This window comes from Paralichthys olivaceus, chromosome 9 (assembly GCF_024713975.1).
Source record: "Paralichthys olivaceus isolate ysfri-2021 chromosome 9, ASM2471397v2, whole genome shotgun sequence".
In the NCBI taxonomy this organism is placed as follows: Eukaryota; Metazoa; Chordata; class Actinopteri; order Pleuronectiformes; family Paralichthyidae; genus Paralichthys; species Paralichthys olivaceus.
Genome location: NC_091101.1, coordinates 23,327,312 through 23,346,738, shown reverse-complemented (window position 1 = coordinate 23,346,738; position 19,427 = coordinate 23,327,312). Strand labels below are relative to the sequence as shown.

Below are 19,427 nucleotides of genomic sequence, written 5' to 3'. Positions count from 1 at the left end.
TTTATTGTATCTCCGGCAGAAATGGGCTTCACATAGTTTCATATCATGAACACATGTCCTCCTGGGTTTTATTTTCTAAATCTGTGACCGGATGTAGTTTTTGTGTTGTGGGCGTGTTGACAGTGCAGGTCAGGGAGGATGAATGAGTGTCTGTCAGTGGAGTTTCTGCAGAGTTCACAGATACTATGGCTGGAGTCCTGCTCTTTATTCTGCTGTCGTTTCTGCATCATGGATCATTCGGCCTCGTTTCATCCGGACCTGCTGACGCCTCAGTGAGACCCACTGTTGCTTCTGCTTCAACTGTGAGCCCCTTCTCTGCAGGAAACACTGCGACTGCTGCAAACAACACTGAACACCCCTCCACTGGATCCACAACAGAAAAACCTCTGACCACCAGCAAACATGTGACTGAGAAAACAGCAGAGAGAAAAGCTCCCGGAAAAGAAGCTGAGGAAGAAGATGAAGGGCCTATGGAATTCGGTGAGAGGCCACTGAAATATTATTTAATTCATATTTGTCTTATTGTATTTTTTATTGTTTGTGGATTTTTGTGCACTTTTTTACAACTTAGTGACTCTTTGGTTTCATGTGTCTCCTTTTCCTGTAAAGAAAAACATCTGTGAAGTTGTAAAAACTACAAATGTGGTGTTATGTGTCACTCTGACAGTTAACAAACCTCTCATGAGAACACAGACCCCAAAACTAGAACTTGAGGAGAAAAAATATGTTGTTGAACTTGTAAATCAGATGCAACAAACTATCTAGAAACTCAGAGTTGTTTGAGTTGTGGGAGTAAATAAGCTTCATGAAAAGCTCCGTCCTGAGGATGTCAGAGGTTCCTGAAAGCTTTGGAGATTTCCAGTGTGAAAAAGAACTTTGTCGGTCTTCGCATATCTGCGGTCAGAGAGTCAGTGTCCGAGGGTTGGGGGAGGATGTTCCACATTCTACCCTGTGAGCAGAGAGAGTGAGTGTTCAGTCGTGTGTTTTCTACTGATGAAAACCAGATGCTCTGTGTGATGCATGAAAAAAGAAGAAGCAGAGAACAAGACCCCTCACTCTCTTTAACTCCTTGCACCCAGTCATGTTCATGAAAGTGTTAATTTAACTGCACGCTCACTGTGGCTGCAGCCAAACGACTCTAATGTAAATAGACGCAAACATACGCAGCCAAAAACCCAGCACACGTGAAAACAGTGTCAGATGTTAAAGTTGGTTTGTGCTGTAGCTCTGCACTGAATCCTAAAATGTAAAGCATGAGAGCACCATACTCTCTAAAAGCTCATTCATGGGATGAGGATTCGTTTTTTGTGTCATTTGACGCTTTCAATTGTCTCTCTGGTGACGTAAATTGAAGAGATATATTTCCAAATGTGTTTTTTAGACAATTTTATAGTTGCTCTTGACCTTAGATCATCTGGAGATATGCTTCCAAGTCACACACCCACAAAGTTTGATGAAAATCCGCCCATGCATTGTTGAGTAACTTTGTTCATACACACACACAGAGAGTGCAGAGTAACAACACTGACCTGAAGTCAGACTCCACATGCTCGTGTTTCCTCGTGCATAAAAAAACGTTTGCCTTTTCCTAGCGAGGAGATCAACCAGGAGCGTTGCAAAGAAACCCAAAGTGGCGCCGAAGAAACCCAGCAGGAATCCAAAGGTTGTTAAGAAAACCAAACCGCAGGTCAAAAAAAGTTTGAGCCAATCAGTGGCCGGCACGGACACGGTCTCACGTATGTATCGGGATTAGCCCTGAAGGATGCAGCATGTGACTCAGACACGGGTCAGATATTAGCAGATAGTTTTCAGTGCTTTCATCATCAAAGTGTTGTTTGCTGCAACGGGAGAATTCAAGTGATTCCACATTTGGAGCAAACACAGGAAAGCTTCAGAAACAATTCTAAACTATTTGCTGTTGAAGTTCCCACATCTGACTCCAGGCTGAGGCCGCACATACTGTACATCCAGACCTGCACATTCAATCTGAGCTGCTTCGCTCCATTCATTCTAACCTGAACCCCTTTCACTCCCGACCATAGAATAAACGACTCACTGAAACACACACATGACGGTGGTGATGTGTGGTGCACTGCTGAAGCTTTACAGTCACTTTGGTTTGCAAGTCTCAGTTTCAGCCTTCAGGGATCAGCAATCTGAGACCACGTGGAGAAACTCAGGAAGATGAGATGCATCATGTGTTTGATGAAACATCTCATGTTTCCATCTCCCCCCCGTGGTCCCCTGTGAGGAGGAGGAAGGAAATGAAGCCGATGAGATTTAGATAAACACAGGGAGCAGACAGTACGTTGGAGTTAGACGTGTTTGTTGTCCCTTTTAACTCGAGATGAAAAGTTTACATCCTCAGATGAATTCAAAGAACAAAAGTGAGATCAGATAAACGCACAAAAACAAAAAAGTGCGACCAGATCCTCAGTTTGGTTGCAGGTACATTGACTGTTTTTGTCTTCTGGGCATCGGTGTCAGAGTAAAGAAATGGTTTGGCAGAAGGAGAGTTTACTTTTTAAAAGCTGGGACACATTTTGAGTCACAATCAGCTCAACAGAGATCCAGCTGGACTACAAGGGAAAATGGGGAAACGGTCTTTCAAGGAAATGTCACATACATTTAGAGTTTATTCATGTTGCCTCTAAACCTCGGCTGAACCCTCCAGACAACGAGAGTCTGTGAGTTTGCCAGAGTTCTGTGGCAAATCCAATTTCTGTTGCACTTTAACACAGAAGTTTAAGTTAAACCTCTGCAGACCTCGTTCAACTAAACATCTACCGCTGTCAATGCAAAATTAACCAACTTCCCTCCACTTGCACTGCTTCTCATCACATGATCATTTTGAAACTGGGGTTAAATCTGTGTCGATGGTGTCAGAGTGTCCTCCGCTGGGTCTGGAGTCCCTGAAGGTCAAAGACACTCAGCTGAGGGCGTCGTCCTACAAACGCAGAGGCCTGGGACCTCACCGCGGCCGCCTCAACATCCAGGTAACCACGCAGACTCCCCGTAAACCAAACGCTCGCTCTCGTGCAGCGCTGTCGCTTTGTACATGTGCGCTCATCTTGTGTCTCAGTCGGGGATAGAGGATGGAGACATCTACGACGGAGGCTGGTGCGCTCAGTACAGAGACAAGAACCAGTGGCTCGAGGTCGACGCTCGGAGGCCGACCCGCTTCACCGGCGTCATCCTGCAGGGGCGCAGTTCCATCTGGAGGTCAGCACTGACGCTCAGAGGTTTTTAAGCATCAGGGAGAGTGATGGGAAATGTAGTTTTGTAAAGCAACGTGAAAATATGTTTATTTCACAACATATATGCAGCCCTGTATATTTTAATTGTCGCATCATTTGAAGACTCATAAATTCCTAGCTTTCCTTTTGTTTCACATATCACACGTACAATAACATGTTACCACATGTGTCTTGCTCATAAACAGCTGGAACGTGGTGCACACCTACAAGGTGCAGTTCAGCAACGACTCTCTGGTCTGGAAACCTTGTATGAACGGGACCGAAGAGGCTGTGAGTGAACGGTTTTACTTCTTTAAGACCGTGATACATTTTCCCTCTTTCACATTTCACAGCTGCTCTGGTATTTAAACCGGTGACGTCGCTCATCGTCTGATTCTCAAGGACTTTGTTATAATTGTGGAAAAAGCCAGTGGCTGAATTACACTGTAATGATTTTCCATTTTCACATTTTCTTACTAAAAAGAATGAGTTGCAACATGATCATGAATGCAACTCAGAAAGGGATGAAATATATGTATTTTACAATTCAGGGGCTGAAATTAAATGTGTTGTATGCCTATGTTTTATATCAACAGAGATAATAGATAGATAGAGAGATAGATAGATAGATAGATAGATACATAGATAGATAGATAGATAGATAGAGAGATAGATAGAGAGAGAGATAGATAGATAGATAGAGAGATAGATAGAGAGAGAGATAGTTTCTTAATTTGTCCACAAGTCTTATTATAGATGTCTCCTCGTCTCCCTGTGTTTAAGGTATTTGAGGGGAACCGGGACTTAGAGACACCCGTCCTCGCCCTGTTCAACACTTCCACTGTGGCTCGGTACATCCGGATCAACCCGCAGACCTGGTACCAGAACGGGACGCAGGGAGACGTCTGCCTGAGAGCCGAGGTGCTGGGCTGCACACTCCCAGGTACAGGCTGACAACAGTTCTCATGTCACACGTTATTATGTTTAACGGCTGTAACACACACACACACACACACACACCTCTCGTATTTCATATAGATCCGAATAATATCTACGCCTGGCAGACAGAGCCGACTGAGTCCAGAGACAAACTGGACTTCAGACACCACAACTACAAAGAGATGAGGAAGGTAGGACAGCGTTTGTTGTTCTGTATATATGTGAGGATATTTTTATAAGATGAGAAAATATATATGTAAAATTCCCATGTTGAGAAATGTAACAGTTTGTTTTTATAGTAACTCTTGGAAAGTCCCACAGTGTGTGTGTGTGTGTGTGTGTGTGTGTGTGTGTGTGTGTGTGTGTGTGTGTGTGTGTGTGTGTGTGTGTGTGTGTGGTCCAGTCTGACCAAAGCAAATATTATGTGAGGTTTCACTTCACCATGACGGTGTCCTCACTGAGCTGCTACTATCCGTGGTCAGTTTAAAGACACCGTCCTGGATACACACACACACACACACACACACACACACACACACACACACCGTGGGAGCTCGGTGGAATGTTGGAATACATTCAGCATTTTAAATTATTTGGTCTCACCCAATAAACCTATAAATAAATGAACTCAACTCAAATGTTTGTGTGTATTTCAACCTCTCCTCAGATTCTTTAGACAAACAGACAATCAGCAGATAATTTACGATTAACTCAAAATATCGAAATTTGATTTACAAATATTATTTTAGGTTGAAATATTTTGTGGTTTGTTTGTTTGTTTGTTTCCTGACTGCGACTTGATCCCACATATTTTCACTCAGTCAGATTTCACTGACACCACGTGTTTTGTTCCCAGCTGATGAAGTCCGTGCACGAGGCGTGTCCTGACATCACTCGAATCTACAGCATCGGAAAGAGCTACATGGGTCTGAAGCTCTACGTCATGGAGATCTCTGACAATCCTGGAAAACACGAACTGGGTGAGACGCTCTGAGAAATCTGATGTGACGGTTCACATCACTCTAGAGTCTGCTGCTGATTCAGGATCAATATCAGAAAACCTTCTTTCTTTTTCTTTGCTCAGACATGAGCAGTGACCCTCAAACCAAACTCAGGAGCTTTTTCTGTCTTCAAAAACATTTTCAACCTCAAAACCTCCTAAACTTCTCATCTGAGTGTTCACAGAGGTGAAAACAGTTTTGTGGGGGATGTGTGAGATTTCAGAGCAACTTGTTAGAGAAATGTATGTGAACAAAACAGGAAGGAGATCCAGGTCTTTCTCAGTGAAAGAGGTTGATCGAGGTAGATTCAGCCATGTCTTTCTAATCATGTCTTAATTTATTAAAACATATTATGATATTATTTTGTCTGTATTAACTCATCTGGACGTTTCTGGACTCTGAACATAAGAAACACCAAAAATAAAAGTGTAGATTTGAACCTGTTTCTTTGTGTTGCCGCCCCCTGCAGGTGAACCAGAGTTCCGATACGTTGCAGGGATGCATGGGAACGAGGTGCTCGGCCGAGAGCTTCTTCTCAATCTGATGCAGTTCATGTGCGAAGAATACAAACGTGGCGACCAGCGCATCGTCCGCCTCGTCAAAGAGACTCGCATCCACCTCCTGCCCTCCATGAACCCTGATGGCTACGAGGTGGCCTTTAAAAAGGTGCCCGAGACTCTGGGTGAATAAAATGATCAGACGCCTGATGTATGAACTCAGATATTCTGAACCTCTCCACCCTTCTTCATCCTCGTCATCCTCAGGGCTCGGAGATGGCAGGTTGGTCCGAGGGACGTTACAGCTACGAAGGTATAGACATGAACCATAACTTTGCAGACCTGAACTCACAGATGTGGAACGCCATCGAGCTGGAGACGGACCGCTCCAAACTCATCAACCACTACTTCCCCATCCCTGAGATGTACACCTCCGAGGAGGCTTTCGTACGTGCACACACGTGACATTTGGAAATTAAGTAAAATGATAATGTAAAATAAGAAACATTCTTCTATTTCATGAAGTGTATTCTGGGTCACAGGCATATTTATGTGAGGCAATTCATCTATTTGAATTGTTACTCTTGGTTTGTCATAGTGGAGAAAACATGGTTGGTCAAGAAATTAGTCTTTAATTGTTAATGTTATCATTACTGCTGAGAAATGAGTTTTTAATTACTGCAGTTGAGCATTTGATAATTACACCAGAGCCTCACAGTTAAACTGATAAATGTTTTAATTCTGCTTCATGTCACATTTAAGCCAGTGTACTGTATAACATTCAAATAATTATGATTTTAATATTTCTACAGAGAAAATCTTAAACTTTAAGGATCATTTTGAACTTTTTATTATCACATTAACATCTACAAATATTGGTTCCACCTGAGGTTTTTAATTGAATTAAATTACTATAAAACAACATTAACTACAGAAAAACAAAATAATATAATAAGATAATGAATAAAAATACAGATTAGTATCATTTTAGAGGATTAATACATCTTTTCCCACAGCAGCCATTTTGACAGGAGACCCAGTTGTTTTGATATAAAACCTCAGTAAAATAAAGTTATTTTTCCATCAATGAAATCAGGTGGCGTCCGAAACCCGAGCCGTGATCGACTGGATGCAGAACATCCCGTTTGTTCTCAGTGCCAACCTCCACGGGGGAGAGCTGGTGGTCACCTACCCATACGACATGACCCGGGACTGGGCCCCTCGTGAGCACACGCCGACCCCTGATGAGAGCTTCTTCCGCTGGTTGGCCACGGTGTACGCCAGCACCAATCAGGTTCAACAGTCCTCCTCCTGCTGCCGCCATGAATGACGGGTTGGGGTGTCGTCATTGTGTAGTTACCACGTTGTTCTGTGCGTCTTGTGTTACTGCAGGTGATGTCCAATCCGGACCGGAGGCACTGCCACAACAAGGACTTCCTCAGATACAACAACATCATCAATGGAGCCGACTGGCACAACGTACCAGGAAGTAAGAAAGTGTGTGTTTCCTTAAATTAGTTTAATCTAGAGTTATTTTTCTGAAATTCATATATTATATCATTTACTTTATTATATTATTATCCTTGTCCAGACTGTTCCGCAAAAATCCTGTTCTTTCTATGAGTAAAGGAGCAAACTGACACTGTTGATCCTAACTTAATCCTAAATTACTATTTTGTTAATTCAAGGGATTCATGCTCTTCATAGTTTATGTGTCAGAATATTTGATTGGGAAAAGAGGCTGAGTTCACTCAATAGTTTCCCATATTGTTTGTTGACTCTGATGCTCTCTTTTCTCTCTGTGAGGTCAGAGAGGTCAGTTACAGTTACTGTGGGTTTGATGTTTGAGTTTTTCGAGGCTGTTTCGAATCTGTGTTCATGTTGTGTCAAGCTGCGGAGCAGAGTTCATCACAAACCAATAAACATCATTTTACAATCAGCTCTTAATGGTAGCTTTTGATTAAAAACCCTCTCGTCACGTTTTGATGATGAACCTGCTTGTTTCAACTTATTTATCTGCAAACACATGAATCCATCAGACTAATTATGGTCGTTCCCTCTAATTTGAGTCACCTGCTCTGTCTTCACTTCCTGAGTTCTCCCAGGCCTTTATAAGTGTGGTTCGTTCTTCTCTTCTGGTTAGTTGCCCTGATGAAGGTCTGTGTGTCACAATGTGCGGGTGGCTTTTTGTTTTAATCTCTCTTTGTCTTTGAAATGCATCGAGCTCACCAGGAACACCATGGTTTCTTTCTTTATATGCATAGAAATGTAACCCCCCTCTGCACCGAGTCTTCAGAATTAGTTTGAATCAAGAGGGGGGGTAAACATATGACCTCAGGGAAACAGGAAAGTTTAAGAAAACCAGAGAAAGGAAACATGAAAAATAGATGAGGGTAAATTCTTGATGATTAAATCTGATGAGCTAAGAACAGAATGAGATGATAAACAAATGCAAAATGAGAATAGTCCTTTTTGTTTTGTCTTTGATTTCATCTGCAGCCAATTAAGTTATTTTTGTGTGAATGACTCAATAAGATTCCCATTTTTGAACCAATTGCTTTAATGTTTTGTACTGAATTGAACACGTCGACAACAAAGCTGCTTGTGTGTTCTCCGGTCCTGCAGGTATGAATGATTTCAGTTACCTCCACACCAACTGCTTCGAGGTGACGGTGGAGTTGTCCTGTGATAAGTTTCCTCACGCCAGCGAGCTTCCCATCGAGTGGGAGAACAACAGAGAGTCTCTGCTGGTTTACATGGAGCAGGTCAGCATCCTCCTTTCTCTTAGTTGTTGTTTGATATCATATTTATTCATGATTTATCTATTTTTCCAGGTTCACCGTGGAATTAAAGGTGTGATCCGGGACAAAGACACAGAGGCTGGAATAGCAGATGCTGTAATAAAAGTTGATGACATCAATCATCATATAAGATCAGGTACAGTTTTAAATCTCACCTCAGATTTTTAATCAAGGAGGATATTTTAATATTCTCATCATCTTTCTTAAACTTTATTAAAAACTAGTAACATAGTATTTTGATTTAATGCATTTACCCACATCACACTTTGGTTTACAGTTACTGATGGTGACTACTGGCGGCTGCTGAATCCCGGCGAGTACAAAGTGACGGTGAGCGCAGAGGGATACCTCCCCTCCTCCAGGACCTGCCAGGTCATGTACGACCACTACCCCACCATCTGCGACTTCCGCCTCACCAAGATCCCCGAGCAGAGGCTGAAGCAGATCATAGGGAAGGGGGGGAAACTCTCCAAGGACCTGCAGCTCAAGCTACGTCAGCTGCGTCTGCGTAAACTCCGGGTCACCACCAAGGCGATCAACCAGAGGCGTGCTGCTGCAGCCAAACGGGCGAAGAAGGTGTGATGATGATGATGAGGATAACATGAGAACAAAGCAGGACTTGTTCAGTTCACTTTGAGCTCAGAGACAATCAAGACTCCACTGGAGTCATGTCACCATTTTGCTTTTTTAGATTTTGTTATTTAAACTCAACACCTGTAGAAGAAAACACCAGATGTATGGAAAACTACATTTTCTGCTGTGGAGCAGCAGCACAACTGTGGGAACAGTTCATCGTGAAGGACAAGGGGTGAAACGTTTCTCCAGATTCATGCTCATCGAGGTTCAGTTTAGTTTTTACCAAATGGTTCGGACACTGCTTGAAGGTTTCTGTGTGGAGGTGGTGTCTGTGATCTGGAGTCGTTATCAATGAGCTAATTAGATAGCTCAACTTTTAAATTGCTGTCAAATTGTTGGAATTACAGGATGTCATTGCAGAATTCTTGCAAAATAAAAGCATCATGTCCACAAATCTAGTAAGACTGTCATTGACATTTTAAATGAATGTATGTTATTGTGATTTTCAGGTGAAAGGGTTATACTTAGTTTAAAATCATGTTGATAAAAATGGTAAAATATATAATTTGAATGAACAAGTCAGTGTCACGAGGGAAAGTTTTATTGGGTGTAATAAGCTGCTGGAGTGGGACTTCAAATAAACAGATCTGTTTGTTTCTTAATTCCAGAGAAAGAACACACTTGATGAGAGGAGACATGAACTGAATCTTTATTACATAATTAACATTTTACTTTTCACTTAAAAACATCAGAAATAAAAGTTAAGTTAATTAAGAATAGTGAGCTTCCACTTGACACCGTTTCTCATCCTCGGTGGAGGCAGCATCTCAGCTTCTGTAAAGACATTTTGAGAAGCAGCGTTTTATAATACTGGAAAAATCACATGATACCGATACAGATATTTGAAAAGAAATGGCAAACTGCACTGAGAACGTTTATGTGACAAAAAGAGTAAAACTAAGAAGACACTCAACAGAAGAAACAACAGAAGCTGCTGACCTTGTTGTGAAGCTGCAGGTCTCTGCTGCTGCTGCTGCTGGAAAGAGGCCATGATGCTGTTTGCAGTCGAGTTTGGTCCAGTGAGCTGAAGAAATGAGAGTTAAATGAAAAAAGAACAATGTGAAATCTAAACTCTTTAGGAATTAACTTTCTGGGATATCAATATTTCCTTTTTAACTGAGTTCATAGAGCTGAATTCCTCATGAAAAACAATTTATTTAATCCTTATCTTTAATCTTAACATTTATCCTTCAAGTCTCTTCACAAATGTATGTGCTTGTCAAAATATACCTACACATCTTAAGCTAATTACAATGAAGACATAAAGACAAATTGAATATTCCATAAATCAAGTGTGAAAAAGGTCTTTTACTGATACAGTAATGGTAAATTCTGGTGTTGTACCGGAGCGTGGTTGTTTTGGAGGCCTTCAGGCCACACCTCCGGTATCGCTGCCTCCATCGTGTGCAGAGCCTCCTCGTAGCTCAGCTGCAGCTTCTCTGCCTGTCTGTCATACTGGAACAGCACCAGGGCTTTCAGCAGGCTGTGCACTTCCTCTGCAAATCAACATTATTCATTAAAAAAATATAAAGAAAATACAGATACAGAGTGTTTTTCCCTCTCTCTCATCTTCTTACCTCTCATCTTGTCCACGGTGGTGATGATCTCACCCAGGGCGTACATCAGCGCTCTGTCCTCCAGGGGGCTTCCTTCCTTTAGACTGAGTTTCTTGCGCTCGGCTTTCCGTCGGTTCTTTGACGACCTCCTGCAGACGGAGCATTGACATACAACCAGAAATAGAACCTATCATTCATCACAAGGACGAGGTGTTTAACATGTAAGAATCAAATGAGGTTTTGTCTCACGAGGAAATGCGGGAGTTGCTCTGGGAGTATTTGGAGCCGGTCATTACACTGCTGGCTTCAGAGTAAAGCTCAGCATCAGGACAGTCTGGACCTTCCTCATCTGATGGAGAAGACAGAGGGTTACTGGAAGTGTGGCTTTAAATACTCGCTATGGTTAAATGTATAAGTGTATTCAGCCATATTGTGGATAAAATACGACGTATTGAGATTGGTTGAGTTTGACTTTAAGAGACCGATGTTCAAATCAGACATGTTCACCACACTCTATATTTTATGACCTCTGTCTTATTCTCACCCAGCATGTCCAGTCTGGCCTTTTCTTTCTGTTCTCGTACCACAGCCAGTCGGGTCCTGTGTCGCATGAACGTCACCAGCTGAGTCTCCAGGAAGACGGTCTGAGTGCCGACAGCTGATGGAAGACGAACATCAAACCAAACAACAAAACATCACAAGACAATATTTCTCTGTGTGGCCTTTTATCTGAACTCAATAAAACCATTTCTTTTAGTTTGAAGTGGTCTTACCCTCCAGTAGAGCCGGTTTCAGGTTGGTTTCTGTGATGTCCTGCCGGCTGTGCATGTAAATCTGAACCAGACAAAGAAATAAACCTTCATACATGCAAAGAACACACACAGACTTCAGGATAAGAATCTACACATTTAACTTTTTTATATGAAGATGATGACAAATTGCAAATTAAAAAAAAGTGAAAAGGTAATTTTGCTCACTGACCAATCGATGCGCCTCTTCCCAGACTGCACCTGTGATCAGAGCCAGGATGGCTTCCTCACAGTCCTGAAACAAATTTTTTATATTTATGCATTTGATTTTGCTTCAGCATGAAGTGGTTTTATTAGCAGCCATTTTGTCAGCAGAGGTTCTTACTTTGGCGTACTGGTCCAACAGCAGAGCAGCTTCTGAGAACCGCCGTTGTTCAGTCAGCTTCTCTACAACACAAAGAAGCAGAAGCAGTTAGGACGAGGACGCCCAGATGGAACCACACCATGTCTCACCAGCGGCCCGTCTGTTGCCATGGTTACCTGCCAGGTCCCTGGCCAGCAGAGCGAGCTGGTCAGGCGGTAGCGGGATCTGCTGCGCCACACAGATCGCGTTTCTCCAACTGGTGCTGCTGGCGAACGCCTGCAAGGCGCTGACTGACTCTCCGCATCGCCATAGCAACAGGCCGGCCTGCTCCGCCTGCTGCTGCTCCGCAAGGTGCTCGGCATAGGCACAGCTCAGAGCCTGGAGGTCAAGGGTCAAAACATAAGGAGGTGGAAATCCTGCAGATGATGTTTTTAACACAGTAGCCGCTCTCTGTGGTGTGTTGGTTATAAACTCATCACCTTGTACTGAGCACTGTTTGCTGTGAACAGTCTCAGAGCTTCACTGTAGAGTTTTTGCTCTTTAACCAGCTGCAGAGCTTCAGGGAAATGTTCCTGTCCTGAACACAAAACACAGAAAGGTTAAGCTCTGCTTGGATCTTTGAAAACTAAAATTGCAAAACACTGGCACGGCTTTAATACTGGAGACTTTTCAGACACGTAGAAGAATAAATTCCTCTACTAAACAGGTGGGTTTCAGAGAGAACAGAGACAGCAGCAAGAGGAGCTGACAGATACAAGAAGACTGACCACACTTGCTGAGGTGAAGCAGGGCCTTGCTGTAGCGTTTCAGGTGTTTGTCAATGGTGAAGCGTTGGTAGTTCGGCTCCAGGCTCTTCAGCATGTTTAAGAAGGGAAGGTACTCTTTGGGGTCCTGCAGGTGTTGCAGACAGACATCAATGAACATTGATATTAGAGTGTAAAAACAATGTAAGGATCATGCTGGTGATTTTATGTCTTTGGCTACCTGCAAAAAGAAAAGTATATGATTTTTAGCCTCTGTACTACAAAAAACTTTTACTATCTCCCATTAATTCCATAAATGTCTGATATCTTGGAACATAGGATTTCTGTTTTTATATGTGCTGCAGAGAACCTATAGAAAATGTCTCCTCCTCCTGTCCTGTGTCGTACCTTTTGGGATTTCTCCGCCACCATGAGCACAAGGTCGAAGTCATACGTTCCCAGAGAGTGTTCATAAAGGTCGTTGACATTGACGAGGAAGAGGAGGTACTTCAACGCTTCTTCAGCACTAACGGCGCTCGGAGCTGCAGGAGGATTTTCTGGGCGAATCCACACAGAGCACATAAAGATGTAATAACTGAGAATAAAATGAAACATCCTTCAGGTCCTCAGTGTGTCTGTGTGTGTGCTCACCTCGAAGCTCGTGGACTTTCTGCAGCGCTATTTCCAGCTCTGGAACCGTCTTCTTCACATGAGCCGTCAGTATTGACAGACAGAACCTGGACAGAGAAAACGCAATCATTTAATGTCCCACTAGTTTTGGCAGAACTACACAAAAACAAGAGATGTTCATCATGAAATCTGGACAAAATGATCTGTATGCATCTAGTCAGTGAATTTAAGTGAATGAATCCTAAAACTATATTCAGTTCTTATGTCAAAAGATGTAATTGAAATATCACTGACTTGTTTGGATCCATTGATTCCATGGTGCTCCGTAAAGCATCACAAACCACATCCACCTTCCTCTGCCCAGGGGCATGCTGGGACTGAACTGAGTTGCTCTCAGGACGAGGGTACATGGTGCTGGTCGTGTCCTCCTCTCTGAAAACAAAAGAAAAAAGAATGCATGTAATAGAAGATTACATTTTTTAATGTGATGTCCAACTTCTTTAGGTGCAACTTACTTGAGCTCAGTGAGGAAGAGGTTGATGTGGTTGATGGAGTTCAGTTGCGTGATGAAGGTTTCCATGTTCTCCAGGAAAACCTGCAGCAGGAAAATAAACATGTTTTATTAATGTGTTCCCTCTATAACGACCATGTGATGTTTTTTTTTATTGCCTGCACTGGAGGAAATTTAGAAAATCTGTTGTTTGAAAACTAAATGTTAGTACTCAGTACAAACCTTTGGGTTGTGGTCATGAATGAGGTTCAGGTTGATCCTCAGCTTCTTCATACTCTCAAAAGCTTCTCTGAACATCAGACTGAGAAAACAAAACAAAAAAGATCACGTGGGACTCAGATTAACACTCTACATACAGTTTCGTCAAAGTCTCGTTCTGTTAATCTGGATAAGATGCAGAACATTTCCTAAAACATTTCCTAAATTAAAAATAGATTATGTTTTGGATCGAAAGCTGAGTTCAGGTGAAATAAGCTTCATTTAATAGTTTATTCAAAAAAATATTATATGATGGGGGAATATCAAACCCACCTGTCCAACCACTTCCGGAGCTGAGCCAACACCAGCGCTCTATGATGCACGGTCTCCAGGTTTCCACGAGGCATCTGGATACAAACCGAAATGAATCCTCTAGATTTGTAATTTGTGTGAACACTCACCATGTGTTGCCACAGTTGTTACAGTAGAAACAGTGAAGGTAGCAACATGTCAGTATGTGCTGAACTGACCTGTAGAATCACTTTGGTGTCTTGAGGCACCACAGTGACGATCCTGGATCCTCTCTCCACCCGACGCAGCGTCTCGTCATTCTGACCTCCGTCTGAGGTCAAGGCCGCCTGCAGCCCTGTCGGAGCAAAGGTCATTTGAACCTGCTGCTCTCGGCTCTTTGACCATGAATCTACATTCATTAAAAACACTGGACGTGTGTACTGCATGTGTTTGACTCCACTTTACCTTTGACAGTGAGTGTGCTCAGTTGGAGGCAGCGGCAGGTGTGGGAGTGTGTAGTGATGAGGAGGAAGTTGTTGCATACGGCGAAGGAGGAAACGTTGGAGGCCAGCTGAGGAAGAAACAGACAAAAATGAAAACATATATTTTCCTTCTGTCCCTCATTGAACATACTGAGTAAATCAACACCGACATCATACCTCTGTGTCTCCAGCGTACAGGTGGGATCTGTCCGTCAGGCCGAGCAGATATTCCTGAATAAATGTAGAAACATGTTTGATCTGGGCTGTACACAAGAACTCTTCCACTTATGATTAATAATGGAATTACAAGTCAGTGTGTTTCTACCTCCCCACTGATGCTGCAGAGCGCCGTCTGAACGCAGGGAACAGGGAAGTTAATGTTACATCCACTGGAGTCACGCCAAATGTCCACCAAAGGCTCAGGACAATCTAAACAGAAATTACAAATTACACTCGATATGGAAACACAATGAAACATGTCTTAGCATTAGAAATGAAGAGGTTAAGTGTTGGTTACTGACCCCAGAGAACTTTCCTGATCTGTCCGTCCTCCAGCTGTAAGGCCACAGTGCCAGTCTGAGAACAGTGAACCATACTGACCACAACACCATCCACCTCAATCTCACACCTGAGGAATGACATTTTTTTTGTTATAAGTCTCTTTGCAGGACAAAGACAGTGGCCACAGGAGCTTGTTCAGTTTGCGGACCTGACAGCGAGCGTGTCGAGATCATCCTGAGCAGGTCGGAGCATCTGCAGAGTGGAGGAAGTCGGCAGCAGACCGGAGCTGACACACACAAACAGCTCGTCCTCCAGCCACAGCAACTGGCGCAGGGCGAGAGGGTCATCATGTAGAAGTGGTACACTGCAGGACGAAGAGGAAGAGCCACACACAGTCAGGTGTCTACCAGGAAGAGACAGTATCATGTACAGTGTTGTAGGTCGTTGTGTTACCTGAAGGTTTTCTGGAGGACCAGGGGGCGAGACACAACCCGGAAGCCATCAGCTGTTTTGTCAGTCTGTTCTCCTGAATCTGGATTAACAAGAAAATAAGCAGGTAAATAAAAAGAACACACAGTTAACAACAATATGAACCAGAGCATAAAGACGGACTGTTTAACACATTAAAACAAAAGAAGAAGAAACAGCTGAGAGATCATTTAACACAAGAAGAAGAAGAAACAGCTAAGAGATTCTGAAGCACGGCACATAACCCACCTTGGCCGTAGACTGAGATTTCTCCATCAGCGGTGAACACTGCCAGCTGATTGGTCCTCTGAGGTCGGCAGAGGAAAGTCACCTGGTTGGCCGGTGACTTCAGCTGTAGCTCGAATGAGCACATGGGCGGAGGGACGATACCCTGCCTGAAGGTTGTCATCAGGATTTTATCTGAGGGGCATTAGACGAATATTAACATCACGCTGAATCCTGCCACAGCTCGACATGCTCCTCTCATTGGTCCTCACCTCCATCAATCACAGCCACGTTGGCGTTGTCAGTGGCGTCCAGACCGGGACTCCGCTCAGTTGTCCAGCCCCAGTCGTAAGTGATGGTGGTCCAGTCTCTTCGCACCAGATGGAGCTTCAGTGGGCGCTCAGGGTCCCAACAGACAGAGACCGGAGCCTTCTGTGGGTCTCTGCTGAAGTTCAAACTCTGCTTCAGGTACCAGTGGTAGTTTCCTACCGTCCACAGCTGGACTGAGGAGGGAGCATCAACGAGTTTAACAAGAATTTCCCACAAAGTGAATTTTTCATTCATTCAAAAATGTTATTTATTTGTTTTCAGCTAATAATCACCAAGTATGCAGTATGCATTGAGTTTAGTTTAATCTCAATTGAGAAATATGGGATTTTGAAATTCATCAAAACCTTTGAATCTGTTAAGATTTCAGACTATGTACTTTAGCGACTCCTAGTGGTAGTATCAAAACATTGTACGGTCGTATTTAAAAGTCAGCTTTGGCAGAACTTACTGTGAGTGTTGACCTGTCCATCCTCTCCAGGCGTCATGTCCTCCAGCCAGACAGCTAAGACTGTGGAGTCACTGTTCCACAGCAGATCCTTCACCTACGACACACACTCATCAGTCTAATAATCACTGTCCGCCAGATACTTCCACACTGATCCTCCTGAGTTTTATTCTAGGTCAGAGTAAGAACGTACCTTGGCCTGGTCCTTGCTGAAGGGCAGTGTGAATTCTCCGTGCAGGAGTCCGTTCTTCTCCATGAACACCACGCTGTGTTTGTTGGGATGACGTTGAGTGCTCGCTATCAGGCTGCCGGAGGGTCTGAAACCCAAAGCAGGCGATTGTAAATGTATGAATCAGTCATTATCTAAACAGCTATATTTTTTTATATTTATTATCAATTATTTAGGAAAGACACCAGGTTCTTGGTGCCCTCTTACTTCCAGCAGAGTGCCTGTTCCAGGCCGTTGATGGGTTCACTGGTGGCTTGCAGGACACCCTCTCTGTTCCACACCCGCACCTTCCTGGCTCCGGTCTGAGGACAGACGGCACTGACGGCAAACAGTTGACCGTCACCTCGCCATGTCACATGTGGCCTGCGGTCGTCCCACCCAGCTGCTGGCTGCACCTCCTGTGTGGCAAGTTTATATCATTCCAAATATTTCTATTTAGTTTTTTGTTTTTACTCTGAAACCGTAGTCGAAAACTGACCTGGATCTTCCTCTGTGCTGCCTGTTTCCCCTCTGAGCCGTGGAACTGCGTCTCCTTCTTCCCCCATCCCACTGTGATGAACTTTCCTGCAGAACACAAACATACAGAGGAACAAAAGCTTTATATAAACATCATTCGGTCATATTACAAATATGTGGGTCTTGACCCTTGGGTCGGACTCACTAATCTGAGCAGAGTTGACTTGGAGCCACCGTACCTTCACCAAAGTCATCCTGGTGGATTCCAACCTCAGTGATCGGCTCAAAATCTTTGGTCATCATGATGATTGTTTCCTGACCTTTAAATACAAATCATTAGTGTAATTTCATTTATTACATTTACTAATGCCACATATTGTCTTTTAAAGCAGAAGAAGTAGATAAAGGCCTTTAGCCCACTGTTGAAATGAGACGAGAACATTTTGGTGTGATGTTAACAATTCTATTAATAAAATGTTTTTGTTATATGTATACAGTTCTGACCAGTTGTGAGAATGACGAGCTCTTCATCAGGACTCCAGCTCATCGAGGTCAGACCGCTGTCCACACTGCCAACACACTCCAACTGTAGAACATGGTCACAGACATTTTGAGAAAACCTCCATTAACATGATTTAATTTCTCTGTCCTTTATCCCACAACATCCTCAAAGCTAAATTCTGAACCCTCAAACAGCACTAACGAAGATATGAGGACCTGGCACGTGTTGAGGTTGAAGAGGACGACATCGCCGCCAACTGTGGCCACACATGCCGACTCCAGTTCAGCCAGGTCCTGAAGTCCGACCACCACACCACTGCCGTCCTCTGGAAGGAAACCATTCGCTGTCAATGAGGCTTCGCTGACAACCTGCAGAGGAGAACAGAGGAAGGTTAAAAACGAGTGAACTAACTGTCACCTCCACTTGTAGATCACAATCAAGTTGAAATGCTTTGTAAAATCTTCAGCAGAAATAAATCCCTCAACAAATTACTACTAAATTACTATCCTCGATGAGCAGTGACAATTAAATACAAGATTTAACTTTCACTAGCTTGAGCGGGGACAAAACCCTGTCAACAGCATTTAATCATCAGGCTCACCTGTCCAGTTCGGGGGTCATACTCTGTGATGGAGAGCTGAGAGGCGACCAGCAGCGAGCCGGTGTCGGCCCGCACACACAGGTGCTGCGGAGAGCCCGGACCCTGCAGCTCCGAGCTGCACAGACTCTTCAGCAGCTTCAGGTTCCTCATTTCACCTCAGGACAAACGGAGAACACACCGAACCCAAGTCTGGACCCAATGGCTGCAAAACACCTAAAACAGAAACATCAAACGTGTTCAGTGATTAAACCACAGACAGATAACTGTATAATATCAATCAATCAAACACAACTGCAGTTTATTTTCGTACACATTAACTATGTGTAATACATGTCGAGGTATTCTGTCAAACACATTTAGGTGTTGACAGAACTTCATATTTGCTGAGCTGGGACTTAATTTACAAAGAGACAAACATGAATCTCTTCAGTTCTTGTTTTAATACAATAGTTTTTTCAGACTGAACAGTTGGAAGACAAAATTAATTGTGTCCTCTTTCTTGTAAACACAACTGCTACGTTAGATGAATCACTAATCAGACACACACACCTCTTACAAAGCAGACTCTTTCAATCCAAATCTGGATGACAACACTTGAAGATATCAAAAGGTTTGAATTGGAGTTGTTAAACACTTTTTTTTTAATTCACTGAATAAACACTGAGAATAAGACGTGTGCGTTCTGTCCGAAAATGGAACTGGAAGTGTTAGCTCACCGCTAACGTTGTTATGTTATGTTTTTAACCACAGAATCTGGCGCCTACGAAAAGTATTAATGTGATAAAACAATGAAACTCACCGAGAAGAGATGAAACCTTTAAAATGTCAACAACACAGCAACACGCATGTCGAGCTGTCTCACTCACGACCTTTCACCTCTGCCACAGCTGGGGGACGTGTCGGCTGTGTCGCCCCCTGGCGCCGTGGAGGAATTAAAAAAACATAAATTGGGGTAAAGGGACTTTTCGTGTATTTCATGCGTGTAAGTAATAAGGAATAGTAACAATTATTAGTCGTGTAATTATAATTATGATAA

At 43.2% G+C, this 19,427-nt stretch overlaps 2 protein-coding genes across 3 annotated transcripts; one reads left to right on the top strand and one right to left on the bottom strand.

Annotated features, from left to right (window-relative positions):
• Positions 1-138: 138 nt before the first annotated feature.
• On the top strand, positions 139-9,504 carry LOC109633196 (probable carboxypeptidase X1). Of its 2 annotated transcripts, XM_069531711.1 has the most exons (15): positions 139-480; positions 1,593-1,736; positions 2,887-2,996; positions 3,083-3,222; positions 3,443-3,527; positions 4,020-4,179; positions 4,275-4,366; positions 5,032-5,155; positions 5,646-5,842; positions 5,941-6,120; positions 6,770-6,967; positions 7,066-7,162; positions 8,299-8,438; positions 8,508-8,610; positions 8,752-9,504. In XM_069531711.1, exons 1-15 carry the CDS (start codon positions 186-188, stop codon positions 9,054-9,056), a joined length of 2,370 nt encoding a protein of 789 aa, XP_069387812.1. In that variant the 5' UTR covers positions 139-185; the 3' UTR covers positions 9,057-9,504. The 2 variants fall into 2 exon arrangements, with proteins under 2 accessions (XP_069387812.1, XP_019948441.2); XM_020092882.2 differs by lacking the exon at positions 1,593-1,736 and having other exon boundaries at positions 140-480.
• Positions 9,505-9,735: 231 nt separating this feature from the next.
• On the bottom strand, positions 9,736-19,309 carry elp1 (elongator acetyltransferase complex subunit 1). Its single transcript, XM_020083438.2, has 36 exons — positions 19,191-19,309; positions 18,392-18,604; positions 18,006-18,158; positions 17,793-17,874; positions 17,528-17,608; positions 17,311-17,396; positions 17,040-17,230; positions 16,797-16,920; positions 16,607-16,700; positions 16,101-16,331; positions 15,853-16,023; positions 15,589-15,667; positions 15,344-15,499; positions 15,156-15,262; positions 14,960-15,063; positions 14,812-14,865; positions 14,618-14,723; positions 14,392-14,507; positions 14,195-14,268; positions 13,886-13,964; positions 13,668-13,747; positions 13,447-13,584; positions 13,174-13,259; positions 12,931-13,079; positions 12,547-12,670; positions 12,259-12,356; positions 11,956-12,157; positions 11,801-11,862; positions 11,648-11,710; positions 11,440-11,500; positions 11,211-11,324; positions 10,916-11,015; positions 10,688-10,815; positions 10,455-10,606; positions 10,050-10,134; positions 9,736-9,884 (listed from the first exon to the last, which is right to left on the bottom strand). Exons 2-36 carry the CDS (start codon positions 18,539-18,541, stop codon positions 9,817-9,819), a joined length of 3,948 nt encoding a protein of 1,315 aa, XP_019938997.2. The 5' UTR covers positions 18,542-18,604; positions 19,191-19,309; the 3' UTR covers positions 9,736-9,816.
• Between the last annotated feature and the right edge of the window lie 118 nt (positions 19,310-19,427).

Excerpts from the sequence above, each read along its gene's own strand:
- LOC109633196 (XM_069531711.1), top strand. The coding sequence starts at position 186 with ATGGCTGGAGTCCTGCTCTTTATTCTGCTGTCGTTTCTGCATCATGGA. Across the intron at positions 4,180-4,274 it reads GCTGGGCTGCACACTCCCAG|ATCCGAATAATATCTACGCC; the intron begins GTACAGGCTGAC and ends TATTTCATATAG. Across the intron at positions 8,439-8,507 it reads TGCTGGTTTACATGGAGCAG|GTTCACCGTGGAATTAAAGG; the intron begins GTCAGCATCCTC and ends CTATTTTTCCAG.
- elp1 (XM_020083438.2), bottom strand. The coding sequence starts at position 18,541 with ATGAGGAACCTGAAGCTGCTGAAGAGTCTGTGCAGCTCGGAGCTGCAG. Across the intron at positions 18,159-18,391 it reads ATGACCCCCGAACTGGACAG|GTTGTCAGCGAAGCCTCATT; the intron begins GTGAGCCTGATG and ends TCTCCTCTGCAG. Across the intron at positions 13,260-13,446 it reads GAATCAATGGATCCAAACAA|GTTCTGTCTGTCAATACTGA; the intron begins GTCAGTGATATT and ends TTCTCTGTCCAG.